At 43.1% G+C, this 26464-nt stretch overlaps 1 protein-coding gene across 3 annotated transcripts; it reads right to left on the minus strand.

The window, feature by feature from the left end:
* Positions 1-569: 569 nt before the first annotated feature.
* LOC106996637 (uncharacterized) lies at positions 570-26464 on the minus strand. 3 transcript variants are annotated; one of them, XM_077949877.1, is made up of 23 exons: positions 26019-26464; positions 20973-21047; positions 20717-20778; positions 20287-20314; positions 19719-19793; positions 18018-18082; positions 17676-17703; positions 17110-17184; positions 15411-15475; positions 15062-15089; positions 14502-14576; positions 12806-12870; positions 12303-12330; positions 11797-11858; positions 11282-11309; positions 10778-10839; positions 10336-10363; positions 9747-9811; positions 8882-8909; positions 8751-8800; positions 8352-8472; positions 2831-3404; positions 570-1316 (listed from the first exon to the last, which is right to left on the minus strand). In XM_077949877.1, the coding sequence occupies exons 1-21, from the start codon at positions 26206-26208 to the stop codon at positions 8419-8421; spliced, it is 1236 nt and encodes a 411-aa protein (XP_077806003.1). In that variant the 5' UTR covers positions 26209-26464; the 3' UTR covers positions 570-1316; positions 2831-3404; positions 8352-8418. The 3 variants fall into 3 exon arrangements, with proteins under 3 accessions (XP_077806003.1, XP_077806004.1, XP_077806005.1); XM_077949878.1 differs by lacking the exons at positions 570-1316; positions 2831-3404; positions 8352-8472; ... (4 more) ...; positions 11282-11309; positions 20287-20314 and having other exon boundaries at positions 10456-10839; positions 11790-11858; positions 20695-20778; XM_077949879.1 differs by lacking the exons at positions 570-1316; positions 2831-3404; positions 8352-8472; ... (4 more) ...; positions 12303-12330; positions 20287-20314 and having other exon boundaries at positions 10456-10839; positions 12799-12870; positions 20695-20778.

Genomic DNA, 26464 nt, shown 5'->3' on the forward strand with positions numbered 1-26464 from the left:
AGGTTGTGTGTAGAATGGCTGCTGCACCTTGGCTCATGCTTCCTCTGTGGGAGCACCCAGTGACCCAGCTTATCTGCCCAAATCTTTAAAAACCCATTCAAGGCCAGGCACGGTGGCTCACACGTGTAATCCTAGCACTTTGGGAGGCCGAGGTGAGTGGATCATGAGGTCAGGAGTTCAAGACCACCTGGCCAAGATGGTGAAACCCCATCTCTACTAAAAATACAAAAATAAGCCGGGCGTGGTGCCAGGCACATGTAATTTCAGCTGCTCAGGAGGCTGAGGCAGAGAATTGCTGGAACCTGGGAGGCAGAGGTTGCAGTGAGGCGAGATCACGCCACCGCATTCCAACCTGGGCAACAGAGTGAGACTCCCTCTCAAAAAAAAAAAAAAAATTACGGTCTGCCTTCCCCGCGTTCCTGCCTTCCCTCATCACCCCAGCCCACTACCCCAAACTCAAAGCATTTGCTTTCTGTTCCCATCACCCAGCACTAAATGGAGACTGTTTTCTTGTTATGTGTGCTTGTGTTTACCTGCTCACCAGATTGTAAAATCTCAAAGGCAGAGACTGGATTTTACAACAGTTTAATATTTGCACAGTATTTGAGAGTCTGCACAGAACATTTTAAGATTTGTTTTTTCAGTAGTTCCTTACAATTCCCATATTGTAGGTAATGACAGTTTTACTGCCAAGGAAATAAAAACATAAAGTGACTGCCTAAGAGTCACATGGTTTGTGGCAGAACTAGGACTCAAGCCCAGTTCTTCTGAAATCCAAATCCAGGCTGCTTTCACTCACGGCCTCGTGGTGCCCAGCCTTGTGCCTCATAGTCCGGGTGCTGAGGTGGAGCAGCTGCCGTCCGGGTCCCAACATAGGCTCCCACTGCTCCAGACGTCCCCATGGATTGCCCCCCAGCAAGGACCTCCTGCCAGCAGCTCTGGGAAGGAGCTCTGCAGAGAGCCCTTTGGAAGCCAGAGCAGAAAGGGAGCAGGCGCCTGCTGGACAACTGGGCCTCCTTCCAAGTCAGATTCCTTCCAGGACAAAGCTGCTCTACTTCACCCAGAACACCATTATCACCTCCTCACAGAGGAGAAACATCTTTGTTCTTCCATCTCAAAAGAGCTGGCTTTGCTGATACGACGGGCCCCAAAGAGCGAGTCGGCCTCATCAGCGGTTTTTCCTCCTCCCTCCTCCCCATTCTTCCTGGGGCATCATCTTCCAAGGTGATACATTTTGGCTTTGGCAGGACTCCTGCCTGTTGGGGCTCAGGAAGTTCACTTTGTCCTCCTAGGTCTCTACGTTGACACGTCCTTGCCTGTAAACACATAAGAATTGAGAGGGGATATGATGATTCCAGAGACAGAAAATTGATCTCTAACCAAATTTCACGTCTTCAGAAGGCCTGTAACTCTGGGACCACAGGTACCACGTGGCTATGAGCACGGACCTTGTTCTCGGACCTGGCTCCTCCAGGCAGGTTATTTGACATTTATGAACCTCAGTATTCTGTGAAATGGGGATCATCCCCTGACTTCTAAGGGCAGTTAAATGAGATCACGTATGTAAGGTTCTTAGCACCAAGCCCGGTGTATGGTGTGTGCTCCATGCATGCCGTGCTGGTTCTTACTGGGTGCCAGAGCTTGTGGTGAAAGCAGCGTGAACCATCCTGCTTCCCTGCGACCCTCCAGAACCAGCAGCCCAAGGTAAGGGGCCACGTTAAGTATCAGAGAGGGAGAAAGGATCATTTTCATTACTCAGTATCTCTCAGATATCAAGGACCAGATACTTAAGTATGTTGTCTCATTCAGTTATCATGAAGGCCCTGTGAAGTGAGTTTCTGTTGCACCTTTCTTTAGGATGGTCAGATGGGTCTCTGCTAAATATCAAACACTGTGACACAGGCTCATACAAAAACTACTCCCTAGAACTCCCTGTGCCCCCCTCCCCAGCCCCCACCTGCCACTGTGATTCAGGAAATCGGAACCACTGACTCCGGCGGGCATTTGCTCAGCAGAGTGTCCACACCCCTGCCTGCCCTTCTCAAGCTGAGATGAGACAGTCAGCCCCACACACGCAATGACAGGACATCTGGAAATGCAGAGGCCCAAGGAAGTTCGTGTCTGGATCAGGTTTTCCCTTTAACTGTGGCCCAGGAATGGGAATGGGCTCCTGGGAGGGCGTTTGCTTCCCTAAGGAAGTGGCATGGAAAGGGACAGGAATTCTCTACACTACAGGGTAGTTGTAACCCTGATCTCTTGCTGTGACCACAAAGTAAGAGCAGGGAGGCATCCTCAGGTGTCCCCAGTGCCCCAGAGAAGGGACAGCTTGTTCCAGAGTCTCAGCAGCCATGGGAAGGTCCAATCTGACCACAACACAGCTCCAGGGGTCGCCCTTCCATCCTCCCTGGTGGTGTCTTAGTTTGGGATGGGTCTCGCCAGGTGTAAGAAAGTCCAGCCTCAACCTCCAGGGAGAAGTTGGAAGCAAGCTCCTATCGCCCTCTCAGGGTCTCGTGTCCATTTTGGGTGTGTTTGGGGTGTCTGACTCAAAAGGGCTGTGCGAGTAGCAGCCCGAGTGTGATCTCTAAATGCCGCTTCCCACTTCAAGGAACCGGTCCACTTGGGGTTAATGGGTAACTTCAGGCATGAAGCAGGAGAAAGATGGCCCAGAATGAGGACAGAGGCCATTCCTCTTACTGTCTCCTCTCTCCAAAGAAAAGGAGGAAGTAAAAACTGAAAAATAACAGACTGATTGGGGCCATTGGCCAGGCCTGTGGGCTAAAGATTAACCCCCACCCTAATCACTTGTGCTATCTGTAGATCACGTACCCACCTGGTCATGTACCCCAAGCTTGCTCAGCCTATCACGACCCTGTCACGTGGACGCCTTAGAGTTGTAAGCCCTTAAAAGGGCCAGGAACTCTTTCTTCAGGGAGCTCGGTTCTGTTCTTGAGACGCAAGTCTATCGACGCTCCTGGCCGAATGAAGTCTTTGGAGAGCTCGGTTCTGTTCTTGAGATGCAAGACTGTCGATGCTCCTGGCTGAATGAAGTCTTTGGAGAGCTCAGTTCTGTTCTTGAGACGCAAGACTGTCGACCTCCTGGCTGAATAAAGCCTCTTCCTTCTTTAACCTGGTGCCTGAAGACTTTTGTCTGTCACTCATCCTGCTACATTTCTTGGTTCCCTGACCGGGCAGTAAGGCAGCCCCTTAGGCGGCTTAGGCCTGTCCTGTGGAGCATCCCTGCAGGGGACTCCGGCCAGCTTGAGCTACGTGGATCCTGAGCATGCTCCTGGGCAGGGATTTGCCCTGGTGGAATGCCTCGTCAGAGCAGTGCACTGCAGGCCCCCGCGGAGAATCAACACACTGGTTGAACACCGGGAAGGAACCGGCTCTTGGAGTCCAGATATCTGGAATACAGTAGGACCGGTCTTGGGAACTTGCCCACTCCATTTGAGTGGAAGCGTGGCCCGATCACCCATAGCATGCCTTTATCGGCACTTTTGGGTTTTTTGTTTTTGTTTTTGTTTTTTTTTTGAGACGGAGTCTCGCTCTGTTGCCCAGGCTGGAGTGCAGTGGCCAGATCTCAGCTCACTGCAAGCTCCGCCTCCCGGGTTCACACCATTCTCCTGCCTCAGCCTCCTGAGTAGCTGGGACTACAGGCGCCCGCCACCTCGCCCGGCTAGTTTTTTGTGTTTTTTTAGTAGAGACGGGGTTTCACTGGGTTCGCCAGGATGGTCTCGATCTCCTGACCTCGTGATCCGCCCGTCTCGGCCTCCCAAAGTGCTGGGATTACAGGCTTGAGCCACCGTGCCCGGCCCTTAACTGATTTTTAAAAAGAAATGGTTATAAGTCTTTATAAGCCTTTTTTTTCTTTTTTTTTGAGACGGATCTCACTTTGTCACCCAGGCTGGAATGCAGTGGCCGGATCTTAGCTCACTGCCAGCTCCACCTCCCGGGTTTACACCATTCTCCTGCCACAGCCTCCCGAGTAGCTGGGACTACAGGCGCCCGCCACCACGCCCGGCTAGTTTTTTTGGTATTTGTTTAGTAGAGACGGGGTTTCACTGGGTTAGCCAGGATGGTCTCGATCTCCTGACCTCGTGATCCGCCCGTCTCGGCCTCCCAAAGTGCTGGGATTACAGGCTTGAGCCACCACGCCCGGCCTGATTTGGGTTTTGATTTTGACTTGGTTTGAATTGCTTGACAGGACCAGTCTTGGGAACTTGCCCACTCCATTTTGGTTGACGTGTGGCCTGATCACCCATGGCGTGCCTTTATCGGCACTTTGGTTTTGGTTTTGATTCTGATTTGGTGTGAATTCCTTGAACCCAGTATCCCACAGATGGTTCAAATGCATTCAGTCTGTAGCGGCAACTGCTTTGCTAACAGAAGAAAGTAGAAAAATAAATTTAGAGGAAACCTAATTGTGAGCACACCTCACCAGTTAAGAAGTATCCTAAGTTAAAAAGAAAAAAAAAGAAAAGAAAAAAAAGAAAAAAGGTAGCTTACTAACTCAAAAATCTTCAAGTATAGGGCTATTCTGTTAGAAAAAGATGATTTAACATAAACCCCTGAAAATGCTCTTAACCCAGCAGATTTCCTAACGGGGGATTTAAATCTTAATTGCCATACAAAGGTCCGACCAGACCTAGGAAGAACTCCCTTCAGGACAGGATGATTGATAGTTTCTCCCAGGTGACTGAGGAAAAAAAACCCACAATGGGTATTCTGTAATTCAGTGAAACTCTTGTAGAAGCAGAGTTAGAAAAATTGCCCAATAATTGGTCTGCTCAAATCTGTGAGCTGTTTGCACTTAGCCAAGCCTTAAAGTACTTACAGAATAAAGCCATCTACACTAATTCTAAGTTAATTTGGACTAAACAAAGTCTTGTTAATACAAAGGATAATTGAAATCCCACACTTAAAAGTTTTCAACAAAAGTAAAGTTTGCTAAAAGTTAACAATGTAACATGTATTATAGTAACTTCTAATCTGTGGCCTTAGACAGTCTAGTCCACAGATATGAAGGAAGTCTGCTTTGCAAAAGAATGGTTATCATCTTTGAAAACAACAACAACAACAACAACAACAACAAAGGGGGGGCAGAGTTTATATAAAAAGGAATGTTATATGGAAAATTCTGTTTTCCATATGTTATATGAGGCATGTCGAAGAATTGTCTGTGAAAGTCATAAAAAAAGTGTCAGAAAAATTTATGAAAGAAATGATGTATAATTTAAATTAATTAATCCTCCTGAATGTAAAACTATTGAAGAAACAGTTTATGTGCAAAGTGTATAAGGAAAGTAACATATGCCTTTGGTAAAAGGATTATAAGGAGGCATAAGAATGTTTATTTTTACTTACATTAAAAGGTTAAAAATTGTTTTGAAGGTTTAAGCAAGTTTTGAAACATTAATTATAAGGAAAATTCTGTGTGTAAACATATTGGCTACAGTCAAAGGGGTATCATCCAGTTTTTCTGTGAACTGGACATTAAAAGAAAAATACAACGGGTTTTTCTGAAAGCACTAGCCTGCTCTTTGACAAAAATTATAAAAGGTTAAAAAAGTCTATAAAAATCTTATCTTATGGTCAGACATTAAAAATTGAATAAATATGTTTACAAAGTTTTATTAAAACTAAGTGGAACATTAATAACACTAATATAAAGGTGAAATCTAGCTTATCTGGTATAAACATACAGGAAGCATTGTCAAATATAAAATGGTGTTTGGATTTCTTTGGTCTTAAAAACTAACAAAAATAGATGCTAAAGGAAATTTCTCGGTAAGAAGGCACCAAGGACTATAAAGTTCACTGCTGATGTCCCCACATTTAAAACAAAAGGTCCATTTCTTAAAAATTATATACTTGATTTGATCTTTCACTTTCCTTTCCCTCAAAACTAAAAGTCTTTTAGCACATGTACCACCCCTAGAATTTCCGGTAAACCAGCGCCAGCCTGAAGATCATGTTCTCATCAAAGGGTAGAAAGAAGGAAAAGTCGAGCTGTATAAACATGTGGCTGCTGGGCCATTGCATGGTGGCTGTTGTGATGAGGTTCTGAATTTTTAATTGTATATATTTAAATTTATTTAACCATGAAGAGGCACATATATGACTGAGAACCACACTAGACGGGACAGTTCCAGAGATCCAGACATAAGGAAGATATGACTCCCTTATCCTGGAGTTTTTCGTTTGTTTGTTTGTTTGTTTTTTTGCAGAATCATTTGCTGCTCTGATTCTAGCCTACATTTAAGGTTACTTCCTGGGCATCTGCACAAGGGTCAGTCACTCTGTGGGGCTGGGGATATGATCATGAGGACAATCTCCAGGTCCAGATGGATTCCAGCAGGGGGCGCTCTTGCTCCCAGTGGACGAGCATGGCTCTGCACGCCCTGTTGAGACAAGATCAGAGCAGCAGGAGCAGAGGGGTAGGGGCATCTCGCCGTCCTCAGGAGCTCACCCTCATCTCCAGCGACCCTGACTCAGAAGCTGGGCAGGCTCCAGGATGAGTGTGGGGCTCAACAGGCTGAGAAGAAAACCCTTTCACACCTGCACTAGATCCCAGCCTGGGGGCGACCTAGAGCTCATCCTAGGGGGTGTGTTCATTAAAACATCCATGGGGCCTAACATGTCTCCCCCAGGACTGAGCTCTGGGATAAGGACAAACGAGGAAGAGACAGTCACTGCCCTGGCAGTAAACACCCATGGCCAGGGTTCCTCTTCCATCTGCGGGAAGACTCCGAGCGTGATACTGACGATGTTAAACTACCTCCAAAGTAAGTGGAAACTGAGGTGTTGCGGATTCCACAGAAGAGTTGCGAGGATGACCTGAACTCTAGGGTCAGTCCCCACCCCTTTGCTGAGCTCACCCTGTGCTGGATCTCATGTCTCTCCCCACCTCCCCTGCTACTCAGGAGCGCTGTCACTGCCCTGGCCAAGAACTGGGGGGCTACGTCTAGTTGAAACACATTTCTGGGCCAGAAATGTGTTTATATTATATATAATATAATATATATTATATATTTGTATTACATGTAATATATATATTATACATTTATATTATATAGTATATATACAATATATTATATAGCATATATAATGTTATCTACTATATTATATATAAATATATTTTTTGAGACAGAGTCTCCTTCTGTCTCCCAGGCTGGAGTGCAGTGGCGCGATCTTGGCTCACTGCAAGCTCTGCCTCCTGGGTTCACACCTTTCTCCTGCCTAAGCTTCCGGAGTAGCTGGGACCACAGGCGCCCGCCACCACGCCCGGCTAATTTTTTGTATTTTTAGTAGAAACGGAGTTTCACTGTGTTAGCTAGGATGGTCTCAATCTCCTGACCTCGTGATCCACCCGCCTCGGCCTCCCAAAGTGCTGGGATTACAGGCGTGAGCCACCGTGCCCAGCCATATGTATTCTATTTCTATTATATATATACACACTTACAGTGGGCTGGGCGCGGTAGCTCACGCCTCTAAGCCCATATATATACACACTTACAGTGGGCTGGGCGCGGTAGCTCACGCCTGTAATCCCAGCACTTTTGGAGGCTGAGGTGGGGGGGATCACTTGAGATCAGGAGCTCGAGACCAGCCTGGCCAACATGGTGAAACTCCGTCTCTACTAAAAATACAAAATACTAAAAATAGAAAAATAGCCTCATTTATAACACAAGCCCCCAGTATATTATGTTCCCCATGTCTTACCATGATTTCAAACAACTTTCAGATTTATTTTCAGTTCCTGATTTCTACCACTCAGACTGGGCTGGAGGAACTCTAAGAAACGGACTTTGTCCAAATTTGGGCTCCCCTTCCTCCCTCATGCAAACGAACTCTTAAAGATTAGTCCACCAAGTCTTCTAGAGATGTCTACACAAGTCTGAATTTTAGGGTAAAAGTGGCTGAGGTTTAAGTTGAGAGTCTGCATGGCAGGTTCCTGACTCTTAAAGGTTTTTAGTTTGAAGAAGATAAAATGCATGAATCATACTAGGGCAGAAAGAGTTCACAATAGGTGTTTTGGTGACAAAGCACTTGTCCTACATAGCCCAAGGGTAAATGCCAATGCATATTCAGAATGGAGCAGGGAAATTGAAAATAAATTTGAACACATCTAATATAAAGCTTCTGTTTCATAACCTGGCTCTTAGCAACTGAGTGACCTGGAGCAAGTTATTTAACCTTTCTGAGCCTTCATTTTCTCACCCTAAAATGGAGGTAACAGTATTGTCCCTATCACTCCCAACCCCCTTACTGTTTGGTAAGAATTACATGAGATAAAAGGATATGTAACTAGTACAGTGCCTGGTACAAAATAAGGAGTCAGTTAATATTACCTCTTCTTCCTCCCCCAGCTCAGCTCCTTTCCTCTTCCTTATCCAGGAAACACAGAAATATATGGATTCACCGTAGAAGCTGGACCCAGCTCCTCAGATGCAGCAGATGGATGGGCACACCCTGTAATGACCCAGGATGGGGCGGGTGTTCTCCTGCAGGGTGACTGAGAATGTGAGCCTCAGAATGAAATGTAAGAACACCAGGCTCCCTGAGGACTGGCTACAGCCACAAACTGCAGGTCACTGTTCACAGGTGCTCAGTAGGAAGAGAAAGGGGTTTGCGATGTTTTTTTCACCCAGATGGAAATATGCATTCATAAAATGATGGTAGCTGGGGGTGGTGGCAGGCGTCCCTGATCCCAGCTACTTGGGACGCGGAAGCCGGAGAAGTCCTCGAACCTGGGAGCTGGGGGATTTCTTGAGCCGAGATTCTGCCATCTCAGCCCAGCCTAGGGGAAAAGAACAAGGCTTCGTCTCAAATAAAAAAACAAACAAAATACACACACACACACACACACACACACACTTACAGAGGTAAGCTTGGCGTCTCTCCTTTGCCTGCAATAGGAGAAAGGAAAACACTATGAGGATCAGATCACATGGAGTCCTGTTGGCACAGATCTTTTATTTTTTTTGACGGAGTCTCGCTCTGTCGCCCAGGCTGGAGTGCAGTGGCGCGCTCTTGGCTCACTGCAAGCTCCACGTCCCGGGTTCATGCCATTCTCCTGCCTCAGCCTCCCGAGTAGCTGGGACTACAGGTGCCCGCCACCACACCTAGCTAATTTTTTGTATTTTTAGTAGAGACGGGGTTTCACCGTGTTAGCCAGGATGGTCTCAATCTCCTGATCTCGTGATCCGCCTGCCTCAGCCTCCCAAAGTGCTGGGATTGCAGGCGTGAGCCACCACGCCCGGCCAGCACAGATCTTTTATTCACTTGGTGACATTACAAAACAACATGTCAAACAGTGATCAAGTCACTGGCCCCGTGAAGGAAGCATAGACGATGCTTGTGGAAAAGGCAATGGGTTTTCATGGAATATTTAGCAAGTCCATGTTGGCTGGCAAATACAAAATATTTTTCAAGAAGCAAAAGTTGCTACTGAGAAATATGCTCACTACAAGATAGTTTGTAAGTGATGCTGTCATTTTTGACCACCATCATCCAACAGGACTCAGTTGGTCATAAACTCCAGTGACCAGTCACTAGAGTCCATGATCAACTAAGACCTGATGGACGACAGCCATCAAATATGGTATTCCCTTGATATTCCAGCCAACAAAAAAATTGCATTTGTCTTCTATAATGTACTTGGTCAGATTTTTGTATCTTCATTTCATTAATAAGGCAAGAGGAACCAGGAGAAACATTTCTTCAGACAAAGAAATGCATCTTACCATCTCCGATGTCATGAGATCTTCAAGACCACCAGATGGACCCTCACTGAGATCTTCGACCAAATCTAGGAGAAGATAGAGTGACAGTCAGTGCATTGGTGCTGCTGAGGAATCTCACAAGGAGCCTTGGGGGCTGTGGACCGGGGCTGGAGTATATGGAGGTGGGCCGTTGACTAACATGGACTGAGCTGCTGCTGCTGGACCATTCTCCTTGGTGTTGAAGGAAGGCAAAGGAGAGGGGCAGAAAGAAATGAAAGAGCCTTGGCTTTCTACCTAGGGCAACCTCATCAATGTGAAATAGTCACCTTAAGAACCGGTTAATACAGAAAGCCACTGTACTATAGAAACAGGAAGTAGATTCGAGGCTGCCTAGATCCAGGGGTGTGGGAGTTGGGAAAGACAGAGGAGTGACTACTAGTGGGGTTTCTTTGAGGGGGAATAAAGAGGTTCTCAGATGAGATTGTAACAATGGTTGCACAACCGTGTAAATATAGTAGAAACGCTGAATCACCTAATTTAAATGAGTAAATTGTTTTGCACGTCAACTACGTTTAAATAAAGCTGTTAAAAAAAAAAAAAGAATACGTACAGAGTTGAGACTGGGTTTTCGAAGTGCTCTGCAATAAGAGAAAAAAAAAAAAACAAAACAGTAATCAGGTCACTGGCCCCGAAAGAAAGCATAGAGGATGCTTGTGGAAAACGCAATGGGTTTTTTTTTTTTTGAAATATTTAGCAAGTGTCCATGTTAGCTGGCAAATACAAAACTATTTTTCAGGGAGAAAAGTTGCTACTGAGAAAGACACTCACTACCAAACAGTTTGTAAGTGATGCGGTCCTTTGACTGCCATCGTCGATCAGGCCTCAGTTGGTCATAACCTCTAGTGACCAGTCACTAGAGTCCATAACCAACTGAAGCCTGATCCATGATGGCAGTCAAAAATAATATTCACTTGATAGTCTAGAAGCCCCAGAAAAAACAAAAAACAAAACAAAAAAAACATTTCTCTTCCAGAGAAAGAAATACGTCTTACAAGTTCTGATTTCATATCCTCCACGCCACCATATGCAGGCTCCTGCAGATCTTCATCAGAAACTAGGAGAACACAGAGTGACGGTCAGTGCATTGGTGTTGCTGAGGAATCCCACAAGGAGCCTTGGGGGATGTGGACCAGGGCTGGAGTGTATGGAGGGGGGTGGTTGACAAGCATGGACTGAGCTGCTGCTGGACCATTCTCCTTGGTGTTGAAGGAAGGCAAAGGAGAGGGGCAGTAAGAAATGAAAGATCCTAGGCTTTCTAGCTAGGGCAACCTCATCAATTTGAAATAGTCATCTTAAGAGTTGGGAAAGACAGAGGAGTGACTACTAGTGGGGTTTCTTTGAGGGGTAATAAAGAGGTTCTAAGATGAGATTATAACAATAGTTGCACAACTGTGTAAATATAGTAAAAACGCTGAATCACCTACTTTAAATGGGTGAATTATTTTGCATGTCAACTACATCTAAACAAAGCTGGTTTTTTGTTTCTAAATACGTACGGTCGTCATACTCAGCTGTAGATAATTCCTGCAAAAAGAGAAAAGAAAAAGAAACACCATGAGGATCAGATGATGCTGGGTTCTGTTGGCAAAGGCCTTTTATTCACTTGCTGAAATAAAAAACCGGACGTCAAGCAGTGATCAAGTCACTGGCTGCCAAATAAAGCATAGAGAATGCTTGTGGAAAATGCCGTGGGGGTTTTTTGGGAATATATAGCAAGTGTCCATGTTGGCTGGCAAATACAAAATTGTCTTTCAAGGAGAAAAGGTTGCTACTGAGAAACATACTCACTACCAGACAGTTTGTAAGTGGTGCCATCCTTCGACTGCCATGGTCAGTTAGGCCTCAGTTGGTCATAAACTCCAGTGACTGGTCGCTAGACTCCATGACCAACTGAGGCCTGATCCATGATGGCAGTCAAAAATGATATTCATTTGATAGTCTAGAAGCCACAGAAAAAACAAAAACCAAAACAAAAAAACATTTCTCTTCCAGAGAAAGAAATACGTCTTACAAGTTCTGATTTCATATCCTCCACGCTGCCATGGGCAGGCTCCTGCAGCTCTTCAACAGGACCTAGGAGAATACAGAGTGACAGTCAGTGCATTGGTGTTGCTGAGGAATCCCACAAGGAGCCTTGGGGGCTGTGGACCAGGGCTGCAGTGTATGGAGGGGGGTGGTTGACAAGCATGGACTGAGCTGCTGCTGGACCATTCTCCTTGGTGTCGAAGGCAGGCAAAGGAGAGGGGCAGTAAGAAATGAAAGATCCTAGGCTTTCTAGCTAGGACAACCTCATCAATGTGAAATAGTCACCTTAAGGGTTGGGAAAGACAGAGGAGTGACTACTAGTGGGATTTCTTTGAGGGGTAATAAAGAGGTTCTAAGATGAGATTGTAACAATGGTTGCACAACCGTGTAAATATAGTAAAAACGCTGAATCACCTACTTTAAATGGGTGAATTGTTTTGCATGTCAACTACATCTAAACAAAGCTGTTTTTTTTTTTTTTTAAATACGTACGGTTGTCATACTCAGCTGTAGATAAATCCTGCAAAAAGAGAAAAGAAAAAGAAACACCATGAGGATCAGATGATGCTGGGTTCTGTTGGCAAAGGCCTTTTATTCACTTGCTAAAATAAAAAACCGGACGTCAAGCAGTGATCAAGTCACTGGCCCCCAAATAAAGCATAGAGAATGCTTGTGGAAAATGCCGGGGGGTTTTTTTGGTTATATATAGCAAGTGTCCATGTTGGCTGACAAATACAAAATTATTTTTCAAGAGGAAAAGGTTGCTACTGAGAAACATACTCACTACCAGACAGTTTGTAAGTGGTGCCATCCTTTGACTGCCATCATCAATCAGGCCTCAGTTGGTCATAACCTCCAGTGACTGGTCGCTAAAGTCCACGACCAACTGAGGCCTGATTCATGATGGCAGTCAAATATGATATTCACTTGATAGTCTAGAAGCCCCAGAAAAAAACAAAAACAATTTCTCTTCCAGAGAAAGAAATACGTCTTACAAGTTCTGATCCCGTATTCTCCTCCACACCGCCATGTGGGAACGCCTGCAGATGTTCAACAGAACCTAGGAGAACACAGAGTGACGGTCAGTGCATTGGTGTTGCTGAGGAATCCCACAAGGAACCCTGGGGTGTATGGAGTGTATGCAAGTGGACGGTTGACAAGCATGGGCTGAGATGCTGCTGGACCATTCTCCTTGGTGTCGAAGGCAGGCAGAGGAGAGGGGCAGAAAGAATTGAAAGAGCCTTGGCTTTCTAGCTAGGGCAACCTCATCAATGTGAAATAGTCACCTTCAGAACAGTTTAATACAGAAAGGCACTGTATGGTTCAGCGACAGCATCTCATCACACCTCCTCCCCATTTGAAGGTCCAGGCAAATCCCCAGTTTTATGAAATGTTACAAGATCATTTAACTTCTGTGGATCTACATACCCTTCTACCATGTTTATCATCTACCCTGTTGTATTGTTGAAGTTGTAGTAAAGCACACATCTACCATTTTAATTATTAAGTGTGCATTTTAATGAGATTACATTCAATGAGTTACATTCAGGATACTGTGTCAATAATCAGAAAAATCAATTCATAAATTATAATCTAAGCTTCACCTTAGGCAATGAGAGAAAAACAGCAGTGTAACATAGAACAGATGATAAATAAATAATGATTGCAGAATACAATGGAATAGAAAACAGGAAATCCAGAGAAAATCAACAAAACCAAAAGCCAGTTCTTTGAAAAGATCAGTAACATTGATAAACCTCTACCTTGGCTACCCACAAAGGAAAGAAAGAAGTCACAGTATACTAATAATATTAGTTTAAGAGGAGTCAAATCAAAAACTAGTAAATAATAAAGGAATATTCTGAACACATCTGTGCTCACAATTGGATACAGTAGATGAAATGAGCTACTTTTTAAAATCTATTTTAGAAGACCAAAAGTCTTCTCAGGAGAAAGAGATCATCTGAATAGGCCTATATTTATTTTAAAATTTTAGATATTCAATCAATGATTAATATCTTTTCAAAAAACTAAAACACTATATTCAGATGATTTCACTGGTAAATTCTACCAAAATTCTTACAAAGAAAAATATAGTCTTACCATACAAGCAAGTAATCATAATCCGAAGTATTTCCTCAGTTACATTTTAAAAATTATGTTTCCAAACAAGACACAGGAAGGTTTCTAATAGCTGTATTCATAATTGACCAAACTGAAAGCAAATGTCTAAACATTTGAGATGTCCTTTACTGTCAAAAGTGAACCCAGCCTGGGCAGAATGGTGAAATCCCTTCTCTACAATAACAATAATAATAATAATAATAAACTTGATATAGTGGCATGTGACTTATGGCCAGCTACTTGGGAGGCTGAGTGGAAGGATCACCTGAACCTGGGGAGGTCAAGATCGCAGTGAGCTGTGATCGCACCAGTGCACTCCTGGGCGACAAAGGAGACCTTTTCACAAAAAAATAAAATACTGAAAGAAAGAACTGAACTCTAAGTTGTCAGTGTTACTTTACTTGTGTAATTGTGTCACCCATCATTGATTTAATGCATAAATTGGCACAAAGGAAGTAAATGAAGAACATGACACAGCATTTACTGAGTTTCTCTAATGTGGGGCACTGAATGAATAAACTGGAATTATTTGCTTAAGTGAACTTAATGATTTAATTTCCACACTACCTTTATTTCCTACAGGCCAAATTTTGTTCCATCTCCATATTTTTGGTGTCCAGCGCTTGGGACGGGCGGCCAAACCTGCAAGGTAGAGCAGACTTCCTATAGATTCTAGGAAATGTATTATAATAAAGACAGTGCTTGACATTGTTGCTGGCAGAGGACAGCAGAGAAATTAGTAAAAACTTATGCCCAGATGAAACTTTTGATCCCAGTTTTTACCGTCGGCTTTTCAACTCTACATTAGATTTGGGTTCTGGGAGGATTTTGCAAGGTTCATTGCACTTAAAACGGACTGTATGTGCAGGCAGATACCTTTATTTAGATGAGACAATATAGAAAAGCAACAGATCCAAGTCACCAAGAATGGCCTGGGATCAAATGCTACTTAGAATCTGCACATACCTGGGAGAGTGAAATGAACCCCTCTGTGCCTCAGTTCCCTATTCTGAGATGTGGGAATGTTAGTAGATCTAAAAACGCTGAATCACCTACTTTAAATGGGTACATTGTTTTGCATGTCAACTACGTTTAAATAAAGCTGTTTAAAAAAAAAGAATACGTACAGAGCTGACACTGGGCGTTCGACTTTCTCTGCAATAAGAGAAAAAAAAAACAACAAAACAGTGATCAGGTAACTGGCCCCGAAAGATAGCATAGAGGATGCTTGTGGAAAATGCAGTGGGTTTTTTTTTTTGGGAATATTTAGCAAGTGTCCATGTTGGCTGGCAAATACAAAACTATTTTTCCGGGAGAAAAGGTTGCTACTGAGAAATACACTCACTACCAAACAATTTGTAACTGACGCCATCCTTTGACTGCCACTGTCAATCAGGCCTCAGTTGGTCATAACCTCTAGTGACCCCAGAAAAAACAAAATAAAATTTCTCTTCCAGAGAAAGAAATGCGTCTTACAAGTTCTGATCTCATGTTCTCCTTCACACCGCTCTGTGCAGATTCCTGCAGATCTTCATCGGAATCTAGGAGAACACAGAGTGACGGTCAGTGCATTGGTGTTGCTGAGGAATCCCACAAGGAACCCTGGGGTGTATGGAGTGTATGCAAGTGGGCGGTTGACAAGCATGGGCTGAGATGCTGCTGGACCATTCTCCTTGGTGTCGAAGGCAGGCAGAGGAGAGGGGCAGAAAGAATTGAAAGAGCCTTGGCTGTCTAGCTAGGGCAACCTCATCAATGTGAAATAGTCACCTTCAGAACAGTTTAATACAGAAAGGCACTGTATGGTTCAGCGACAGCATCTCATCACACCTCCTCCCCATTTGAAGGTCCAGGCAAATCCCCAGTTTTATGAAATGTTACAAGATCATTTAACTCCTTTGGATCTACATATACCCTGCCACTACGTTTATGATCTACTCTGTTGTGTTTTTCAAGTTTTAGTAAAGCATACATAGTTATCATTTTAATTAAGTGTGCATTTTAATGAGATTACATTCAATGAGTTACATTCAGGATGCTGTGTCAATAATGAGAAAAATCTTAATTCATAATCGAAGCTTCACCTTGGGCAATGAGAGAAAAACAGCTGTGTAACATAGAACAGATGATAAATAAATAATGATTGCAGAATACAATGGAATAGAAAACAGGAAATCCAGAGAAAATCAACAAAACCAAAAGCCGGTTCTTTGAAAAGATCAGTAACATTGATAAACCTCTACCTTGGCTACCCACAAAGGAAAGAAAGAAGTCACAGTATACTAATAATATTAGTTTAAGAGGAGTCAAATCAAAAACTAGTAAATAATAAAGGAATATTCTGAACACATCTATCTCACAATTGGATACAGTAGATGAAATGAGCTAATTTTTTAAATCTATTGTAGAAGACGAAAAGTCTTCTCAGGAGAAATAGATCATCTGAATAGGCCTATATTTATTTTAGAAAATGAATCAATGATTAATATCCTTTCAGAAAACTAAAACACTGCGTTCAGATGATTTCACTGGTAAATTCTGCCGAATCCTTACAAAGAAAAATATAGTCTTACCATACAAGCAAGTAATCATAATCCCAAGTATTTCCTCAGTTACATTTTAAAAATTATGTTTCCAAACAAGACACAGGAAGGTTTCTAATAGCTGTATTCATAATTGACCAAACTGAAAGCAAATGTCTAAACATTTGAGATGTCCTTTACTATCAAAAGTGAACCCAGCTTGGCAGAATGGTGAAATCCCTTCTCTACAATAATAATAATAATAATAATAATAATAATAATAATAATAATTAACTTGTTATAGTGGCATGTGACTTATGGCCAGCTACTTGGGAGGCTGAGTGGAAGGATCACCTGAACCTGGGGAGGTCAAGATCGCAGTGAGCTGTGATCGCACTAGTGCACTCCTGGGCGACAAAGGAGACCTTTTCACAAAAAAATAAAATACTGAAAGAAAGAACTGAACTCTAAGTTGTCAGTGTTACTTTACTTGTGTAATTGTGTCACCCATCATTGATTTAATGCATAAATTGGCACAAAGGAAGTAAATGAAGAACATGACACAGCATTTACTGAGTTTCTCTAATGTGGGGCACTGAATGAATAAACTGGAATTATTTGCTTAAGTGAACTTAATGATTTAATTTCCACACTACCTTTATTTCCTACAGGCCAAATTTTGTTCCATCTCCATATTTTTGGTGTCCAGCGCTTGGGACGGGCGGCCAAACCTGCAAGGTAGAGCAGACTTCCTATAGATTCTAGGAAATGTATTATAATAAAGACAGTGCTTGACATTGTTGCTGGCAGAGGACAGCAGAGAAATTAGTAAAAACTTATGCCCAGATGAAACTTTTGATCCCAGTTTTTACCGTCGGCTTTTCAACTCTACATTAGATTTGGGTTCTGGGAGGATTTTGCAAGGTTCATTGCACTTAAAACGGACTGTATGTGCAGGCAGATACCTTTATTTAGATGAGACAATATAGAAAAGCAACAGATCCAAGTCACCAAGAATGGCCTGGGATCAAATGCTACTTAGAATCTGCACATACCTGGGAGAGTGAAATGAACCCCTCTGTGCCGCAGTTCCCTATTCTGAGATGTGGGAATGTTAGTAGATCTAAAAACGCTGAATCACCTACTTTAAATGGGTACATTGTTTTGCATGTCAACTACGTTTAAATAAAGCTGTTAAAAAAAAAAAAAAAAGAATACGTACAGAGGTTACCCTGGGCGTTCGACTTTCTCTGCAATAAGAGAAAAAAACAAAACAGTATCAGGTAACTGGCCCCGAAAGAAAGCATAGAGGATGCTTGTGGAAAATGCAGTGGGTTTTTTTTTTTTGGAAATATTTAGCAAGTGTCCATGTTGGCTGGCAAATACAAAACTATTTTTCCGGGAGAAAAGGTAGCTACTGAGAAATACACTCACTACCAAACAGTTTGTAAGTGATGCCGTCCTTTGACTGCCATCGTCAATCAGGCCTCAGGTGGTCATAACCTCTAGTGACCCCAGAAAAAACAAAAAAAATCTCTCTTCCAGAGAAAGAAATGTGTCTTACAAGTTCTGATCTCATGTTCTCCTCCACACCGCTCTGTGCAGATTCCTCAAGATGTTCGTCAGAATCTAGGAGAACACAGAGTGACGGTCAGTGCATTGGTGTTGCTGAGGAATCCCACAAGGAACCCTGGGGTGTATGGAGTGTATGCAAGTGGGCGGTTGACAAGCATGGGCTGAGATGCTGCTGGACCATTCTCCTTGGTGTCGAAGGCAGGCAGAGGAGAGGGGCAGAAAGAATTGAAAGAGCCTTGGCTTTCTAGCTAGGGCAACCTCATCAATGTGAAATAGTCACCTTCAGAACAGTTTAATACAGAAAGGCACTGTATGGTTCAGCGACAGCATCTCATCACACCTCCTCCCCATTTGAAGGTCCAGGCAAATCCCCAGTTTTATGAAATGTTACAAGATCATTTAACTTCTGTGGATCTACATACCCTGCTACCATGTTTATCATCTACCCTGTTGTATTGTTGAAGTTGTAGTAAAGCACACATCTACCATTTTAATTATTAAGTGTGCATTTTAATGAGATTACATTCAATGAGTTACATTCAGGATGCTGTGTCAATAATGAGAAAAATCTTAATTCATAATCGAAGCTTCACCTTGGGCAATGAGAGAAAAACAGCAGTGTAACATAGAACAGATGATAAATAAATAATGATTGCAGAATACAATGGAATAGAAAACAGGAAATCCAGAAAATATCAACAAAACCAAAAGCCGGTTCTTTGAAAAGATCAGTAACATTGATAAACCTCTACCTTGGCTACCCACAAAGGAAAGAAAGAAGTCACAGTATACTAATAATATTAGTTTAAGAGGAGTCAAATCAAAAACTAGTAAATAATAAAGGAATATTCTGAACACATCTGTGCTCACAATTGGATACAGTAGATGAAATGAGCTACTTTTTAAAATCTATTTTAGAAGACCAAAAGTCTTCTCAGGAGAAAGAGATCATCTGAATAGGCCTATATTTATTTTAGAATTTTAGATATTCAATCAATGATTAATATCTTTTCAAAAAACTAAAACACTATATTCAGATGATTTCACTGGTAAATTCTACCAAAATTCTTACAAAGAAAAATATAGTCTTACCATACAAGCAAGTAATCATAATCCGGAGTATTTCCTCAGTTACATTTTAAAAATTATGTTTCCAAACAAGACACAGGAAGGTTTCTAATAGCTGTATTCATAATTGACCAAACTGAAAGCAAATGTCTAAACATTTGAGATGTCGTTTACTGTCAAAAGTGAACCCAGCCTGGGCAGAATGGTGAAATCCCTTCTCTACAATAATAATAATAATAATAATAATAATAATAAATAACTTGTTATAGTGGCATGTGACTTATGGCCAGCTACTTGGGAGGCTGAGTGGAAGGATCACCTGAACCTGGGGAGGTCAAGATTGCAGTGAGCTGTGATCGCACCAGTGCACTCCTGGGCGACAAAGGAGACCTTTTCACAAAAAAATAAAATACTAAAAAAAAAGAACTGAACTCTAAGTTGTCAGTGTTACTTTACTTGTGTAGTTGTATCACCCACTATTGATTTAATGCATAAATTGGCACAAATGAAATAAATGAAGAACATGACACAGCATTTACTGAGTTTCTCTAATGTGGGGCACTGAATGAATAAACTGGAATTATTTGCTTAAGTGAACTTAATGATTTAATTTCCACACTACCTTTATTTCCTACAGGCCAAATTTTGTTCCGTCTCCATATTTTTGGTGTCCAGCGCTTGGGACGGGCGGCCAAACCTGCAAGGTAGAGCAGACTTCTTACAGATTCTAGGAAATGTATTATAATAAAGACAGTGCTTGACATTGTTGCTGGCAGAGGACAGCAGAGAAATTAGTAAAAACTTATTCCCAGATGAAACTTTTGATCCCAGTTTTTACTGTCGACTTTTCAACCCTACCTGAATTAGATTTGGGTTCTAGGAGGATTTTGCAAGGTTCATTGCACTTAAAACGGACTGTTTGTGCAGGGAGATACCTTTATTTAGATGAGACAATATAGAAAAGCAGCAGATCCAAGTCACCAAGAATGGCCTGGGATCAAATGCTACTTAGAATCTGCACATACCTGGGAGAGTGAAATGAACCCCTCTGTGCCTCAGTTCCCTATTCTGAGATGTGGGAATGTTAGTAGATCTAAAAACGCTGAATCACCTACTTTAAATGGGTACATTGCTTTGCATGTCAACTACGTTTAAATAAAGCTGTTAAAAAAAAAAAAAAGAATACGTACAGAGGTTAGCCTGGGCATTCGACTTTCTCTGCAATAAGAGAAAAAAACAAAACAGTATCAGGTAACTGGCCCCGAAAGAAAGCGTAGAGGATGCTTGTGGAAAATGCAGTGAGTTTTATTTGGGGAATATTTAGCAAGTGTCCTTGTTGGCTGGCAAATACAAAACTATTTTTCAGGGAGAAAAGTTGCTACTGAGAAAGACACTCACTACCAAACAATTTGTAAGTGATGCCGTCCTTTGACTGCCATCGTCAATCAGGCCTCATTTGGTCATAACCTCTAGTGACCAGTCGCTAGAATCCATGACCAACTAAAGCCTGATCCATGATGGCAGTCAAAAATGATATTCACTTGATAGTCTAGAAGCCCCAGAAAAAACAAAAACAAATTTAAAAAAAAATTCTCTACCAGAGAAAGAAATACGTCTTACAAGTTCTGATTTCATATTCTCCACCCCACCACGTACAGGCACCTGCCGATCTTCATCAGAGCCTAGAAGAACATAGAGTGACGGTCAGTGCATTGGTGTTGCTGAGGAATCCCACAAGGAACCTTGGGGAATGTGGTCCGGGGCTGGAGTGTATGGAGGGGGGCGGTTGAAGCATGGACTGAGCTGCTACTGGACCATTCTCCTTGGTGTCGAAAGATTTGCTTAAGTGAATTTAATGATTTAATTTCCACACTACCTTTATTTCCTACAGGCCAAATTTTGTTCCGTCTCCCTATTTTTGTTGTCCAGCGCTTGGGACGGGCAGCCAAATCTGCAAGGTAGAGCAGACTTCTTAGATTCTAGGAAATGTATTATAATAAAGACAGCGCTTGACATGTTGCTGGCAGAGGACAGCAGAGAAATTAGTAAAAACTTATTCCCAGATGAAACTTTTGATCCCAGTTTTTACCGTCTGCTTTTCAACTCTACCTGAATTAGATTTGGGTTCCAGGAGGATTTTGCAAGGTTCATTGCACTTAAAACGGACTGTTTGTGCAGGCAGATACCTTTATTTAGATGAGACAATATAGAAAAGCAGCAGATGCAAGTCACCAAGAATGGCCTGGGATCAAATCCTCCTTAGAATCTGCACATACGTGGGAGAGTGAAATGAACCCCTCTGTGCCTCAGTTCCCTATTCTGAGATGTGGGAATGTTAGTAGATCTATGCTATAGACCTACTAAGATCTATTGGGCTAAAAACGATGAGATACAGATAAAGGCTTAAGAAGACTCATGCTTTGTAAATGCCCAGAAGTGTTCAATCATTCAATGTCTGGAAGAATAGTCCAGATACTTGGTAGTGGTAGGATACAGAGAGGGAGCGTGTATGGCTCCCAGGCAGGGGAGGGTGGAAAGTGACTTCACTGTTTCCATGGGCATGATGGTTTCCAGCTCATGAAAGAGATCTGCCATTTCCTTGATCCCCAAATTATCCCCGAGGGATGGGCAGAGCAGGGGATACAACCCGTATTTTCCAAGTCAATGAATTAAACCTTAAGACGTTTTGAGTGACTTGCCCAGAGTTACCACAGTGAGGCATGAAGATCTGGGGCAAAAATGTAGTTATTTCCCTGGGGACAGAGGTCCCTCAACACCTAGAGTCCTCTAGATCATGCCTTGGACCCTGAACTGAGAGCTCTTCTCATAAGCTTTGTCAAATCCTGCTGCCCCAATATTTCTTTGGGATGGTTGATGCCCTGGAGAGGTGGCAGGTGGCTTACTGCATTTACTCACCTGCTCTATTATCCCTGTGTTGTCACTTTGATTAGCGTTATGACCCATCAGACAAACACATAAATTCTCTTAGTTGCAATGCACAGTCTGAGATTTTACCTAAATCCACTCTTTCCACCCATCAGGTGATTCTCATCTGCCGACCTGGAGGTGGCCTGCCATGTAAGAGGACACACAGCATACCATGGAGCTGCTGCGTGCCCCAGTCCTGTGCACACTCACGCCTTGCTCCTGCTTTCCCAGCTCTGACAATCCCAATTCTGGCTTCCAAAGCAATCCTGTACTTCCCTCTCAGTTCTCAGACTTGCCTGAACTGTTCTACGTTTTAATCAATGTTGTAGTGACCATGACTGAGCTGTGACATTTGACATATCATAGTATATTGTTATCTACTGAAAGATTTAACAGCATGTAACTTCATTTTTCAGACTTTTAGGAACATTTCTGGGCTAGGTGTGCTGGCTCATGGCTGTAATCCTGACATTTTTGGAAGCTAAGGCAGGAGGATTGCTTGAGGTCAGAAGTTTGAGACCAGCCTGGGCAACATCGTGAGGCTTCTTCTCTACAAGACATATTTTAAAAATTAGCCAGGTGTGGTGGTGAGCTCTTGTATACCTAGCTCCGTGGAAGACTGATGTGGGAGGATCGTTTGAGCCAAGGAGTTTGAGGCTGCGGTGAGCTATGATCGTGCTACTGCACTCTAGCCTGGGTGACAAAGCAAGACCCTGTCTCTTAAAAATAAAAAGCATTACTGAGTTACAAGTATCTCCATTTTATTTCTCATTATCTAATGTTATTGTTTTAATCCTGAGGCTTAACTACTTTAATAAACTAAAGGAAAGATTTTTTTAAAAAGGTAGTATCCAAAGCAGCCCATATGTACCTTTTAATAAATTCTAGTTTTATATGCCCTATGTCTAGAATTTACATCCTTGATCTGACTCTTATTTTTTCAAACTTCAAAAAACTCAATTTATACTTAGAACCAGACTTCTCATGTGACACAAGTAAAATTCCCATATAACACCTAACTTAAAACATTGAGAGGATCAAATAATATGTAAGAGCCGTCTATATACTACATAATGTACAATCAATTACAAAGCAAAACTTTCTCAAATTAACTCAAAGGTCAAAAGTAAACAGTTAACATCCTTTAGAAAACCACAACAAAATAATATTTTGAGAAAATACGCACTTCGGCTACCCACTGAAGTTAAGGAGAGAACAGTCCCATCATCAAGAATTCCCCAGCGTTGTTTTTTTGTTTGTTTTAATAATCACACATTATTCCCCCTGCTTTCTTCTGTGTATATTACTGCGTGTTCTCCCTTTTTCCTTTTCTGTATAACCTATCTTGGGAATCAGTCGGTAGCAGTAAAAAGACATCTTACCCTTGTTTACAGCTCCGTAGTTCTCCTTTAGGCGGAAGAACCAGTTAATTTTACTAGGCCCTTACTAGACATTTCAGTTATTTCCCATATTGAGCTACGGAAAACAATGCGACAAGGACTTTCTGCATAGGTTGTTTCATATTTACGGAGTATACCTTCAGGATAAAACGCCTCCAAGTAGTGTTTCCAGTTTAACTGTATCTGCAAGGTTGTGAGATTGTGCCAAATTCTCCTTCGTGGAGTCGAGCCATTTTGCATTTTCACCAGCACTATATGAATGCAACTTCCCTTACAGCCAAACCAAAGAATGTATTGCCGTGTTCTTGGAATTTCCCTCAATAGGAGAGACACTGCAGTATAGTTGTCATTTGCCTTTCTCTTATGTGTGAAGACGTGTTTAAGGATCATCTGCATTTCTTTTTCTGTGACTTGTCTATTTACCACTTTATTATCTTTTACATTCACTTGAATCTAAAGATTCTCAAGTCAGCCTATTTCAGGTCATTGTGTGTCTCTTCACTGTTGACTCTCACCTGAACTACCCAACCAGCCTCCTAGCTGGTCTCCCTGCTTCCACCCTTGCCTGCATTACAGTGTATTCTCACAGAGCCGGTGGTCTTTTTCTTGGAGAATTAACTGTGATCCCCAGGCTAGAATCCTCCAGTGGTTTCCCATCTCAACTAAAGTCCATACTTTTTGTCAGTGCTCACTGTGTGCACACGGCCTTAACCCATCACATTCATTTCACTCTGCTGCAACCACCCTTGTGTCTTTCTGTTCTTTGCCCAAAACAAGTTTGTTCCCATTTCAGGAATTCCATGGAAGATATTCCTCTCTGGAAGCCCCTCCCATCATCCTCACAAGACTCCCCCTCACATTTTTATTCATTTTTTAAAAACAAATAAGATGGGCTCTCTCTCTGTCTGTGAAGGTGGGGATCTTCTGTCTTATTTCAAAAAGAAAGGGAGGCAACAAGCTTCAAGAGGCACAAAAACAGTCATTAGAGTGTAGTCAGAGCTTCTCATTCCACTGCCAGCTACCGACTGAAGGCTGCTGGCCCAGGCTGATGCCTAGTACCCACAAAGCCTCCTATGTCACCTGGTTACCAGGAAGCAACCAAGTCAGGCTACTGGCTCACAGTGCCCCACCCCGCAGACCCACCCAATGGCTCACAATGCCCATCCCTGCTGCTGCCCACCTTGTGGCCACCCTGCCCATCTATGGTGACTGCACTATTCGTCCTGGGCTGCCTGAGCTTTCCAGTCCTGAGAAAAGTGCAGAGTGGGGGGGTTGTTATTGGAAGTCACCCTGGGCAATGAACTCCATAGAAAACCCTGGTTACTGAAGTCAGTCCATTAGCATCTCTGTTTTTCGGAGTCTGGCAGCTTTCATTTGCTCACAAATGTAGTTACACACAAATTTTGAACTGCTTTTGTAAGGAAATGCTTCTCTCCTGTCTTACAAGTGTTAGTTTTTGTCTTTAACTTGACCATAGCCACTCCCAGAGCCCTGGTCTCACTGTCAGTAAACAGTGATGACTGTGACTTGAAGGAAAGCCTAGGACACATGACACTTTCCGTCCCTTGTCTATAAAATAGGGACTAAACTGTAGCAGAGCTGAAGAGACATTCATGTCAAAGTGGGAATTTTCAAGTCATCAGAGCTCCATGGCTAAACTCCTTTGGGTAAAACCAAAACAAAAACAACTTCTTTACGGCTCGGGCAGTAACATGTCATACCTTTCGGGGTCATTTTAAGCATGTCCCCCAATTTGTTTTTCTTCTTTGTTCAAATTACAATTGGAAGAAATAAAGAAGCTTCTGTCAATGTGACTCACTATTAGGAATAGCATATAGGCCGGGCGTGGTGGCTCAAGCCTATAATCCGAGCACGTTGGATGGCCGAGACGGGTGGATCACGAGGTCAGGAGATCGAGACCATGCGGGCTGAAACAGTGAAACCCCATCTCTATTAAAAAATACAAAAAAACTAGCTGGGTGAGGTGGCGGGCGCCTGTAGTCCCAGCTACTTGGGAGGCTGAGGCAGGAGAATGGCGTAAACCTGGGAGGCAGAGTTTGCCGTGAGCTGAGATCCGGCCACTGCACTCCAGCCTAGGCGACAGAGCAAGATCCATCTCAAAAAAAAAAAAAAAAAAAAAAAGGGATACCATATAATCTCTTCCATGGCAAACTCTGTTTTCAATTTAAGAATTCTCCACATATTGGAGTCTGAATTATCCCAGTTATTAGCTTACCTTGAGGAATGGGAGAAAAGAAACAACTGGGCCCTTGACTGGCTCGTTCACTTAGGGCCCAGACCAGCTGCATAGGTAAGGACAGAGAATGGGATGGGGACTCCAAAACTGGAGTATTTGAAATTTTACTGAGAAAAGGGAGGGACTAGGCCAAAAAGGCCTCAACTAAGAAGGCTCAACAACAAAGACAGAGGCAGAACCAGCCTTTGTCCCCCATGCCGAGCCCTGGGAAAGCCGGCTGCGGGCAGGAGGGAGCTGGAAGCTGAGGATGTCTCTGAGGGGGAGGGACGGCAAACGGGTGGGGGCGATGGGGGCCAGAGAGATGCCAGAGAGCAAATGGCACCCATGGCTTCTTTACCTTTGGGGAGCTCGGGGTTGCTCTGGTCCTGCACGGGATGGACTTCCGTGGCTCCCAAATTCAATCTGGCAGCCTCTGCAGCGGTGGATGCTGGTGCCGCGGCTGCCACAGCCTCAACAGTCTCAGATTCATTGCAGGGTCCCACGTTCAGCCTGCAGCAGTCACAGCTGAGGCCACAGCAGGGGCCCATGGGAGAACTCAGTTTGTTCCCTATGGGGCACCTGCACTGCTGTTTCCTCTCTCCTTAGTCCAATGCACTGTCTTGCCCAAGTGGTGTGACCCCAGGCGAGCCTGGAGCCCCAGCCACCACCTCTCACGGTGGCTGCTGTGAGTTGGGGAATTTTCCTGGATTGAAGGATGTCAACCAAAAAATGCTAAGGGACACAAAAAATGCTGTCACAGAATATAGTCGGAGCTCCTCCTCCTTACCCTCCCAGCTACCGACT

The sequence above is a fragment of the Macaca mulatta genome, chromosome 10, assembly GCF_049350105.2.
Source record: "Macaca mulatta isolate MMU2019108-1 chromosome 10, T2T-MMU8v2.0, whole genome shotgun sequence".
Taxonomy (NCBI): domain Eukaryota; kingdom Metazoa; phylum Chordata; class Mammalia; order Primates; family Cercopithecidae; genus Macaca; species Macaca mulatta.

What these genes read in the sequence shown, in the direction of transcription:
- LOC106996637 (XM_077949877.1), bottom strand. Translation starts at nt 26,208, where the DNA reads ATGGGCCCCTGCTGTGGCCTCAGCTGTGACTGCTGCAGGCTGAACGTG. An exon ending in TACAGCTGAGTATGACGACC is followed by an intron (nt 10,840 to 11,281) that starts GTACGTATTTAG and finishes GTGTTCTCCTAG; the next exon opens with TTTCTGATGAAGATCTGCAG. An exon ending in GAAAACCCAGTCTCAACTCT is followed by an intron (nt 9,812 to 10,335) that starts GTACGTATTCTT and finishes ATCTTCTCCTAG; the next exon opens with ATTTGGTCGAAGATCTCAGT.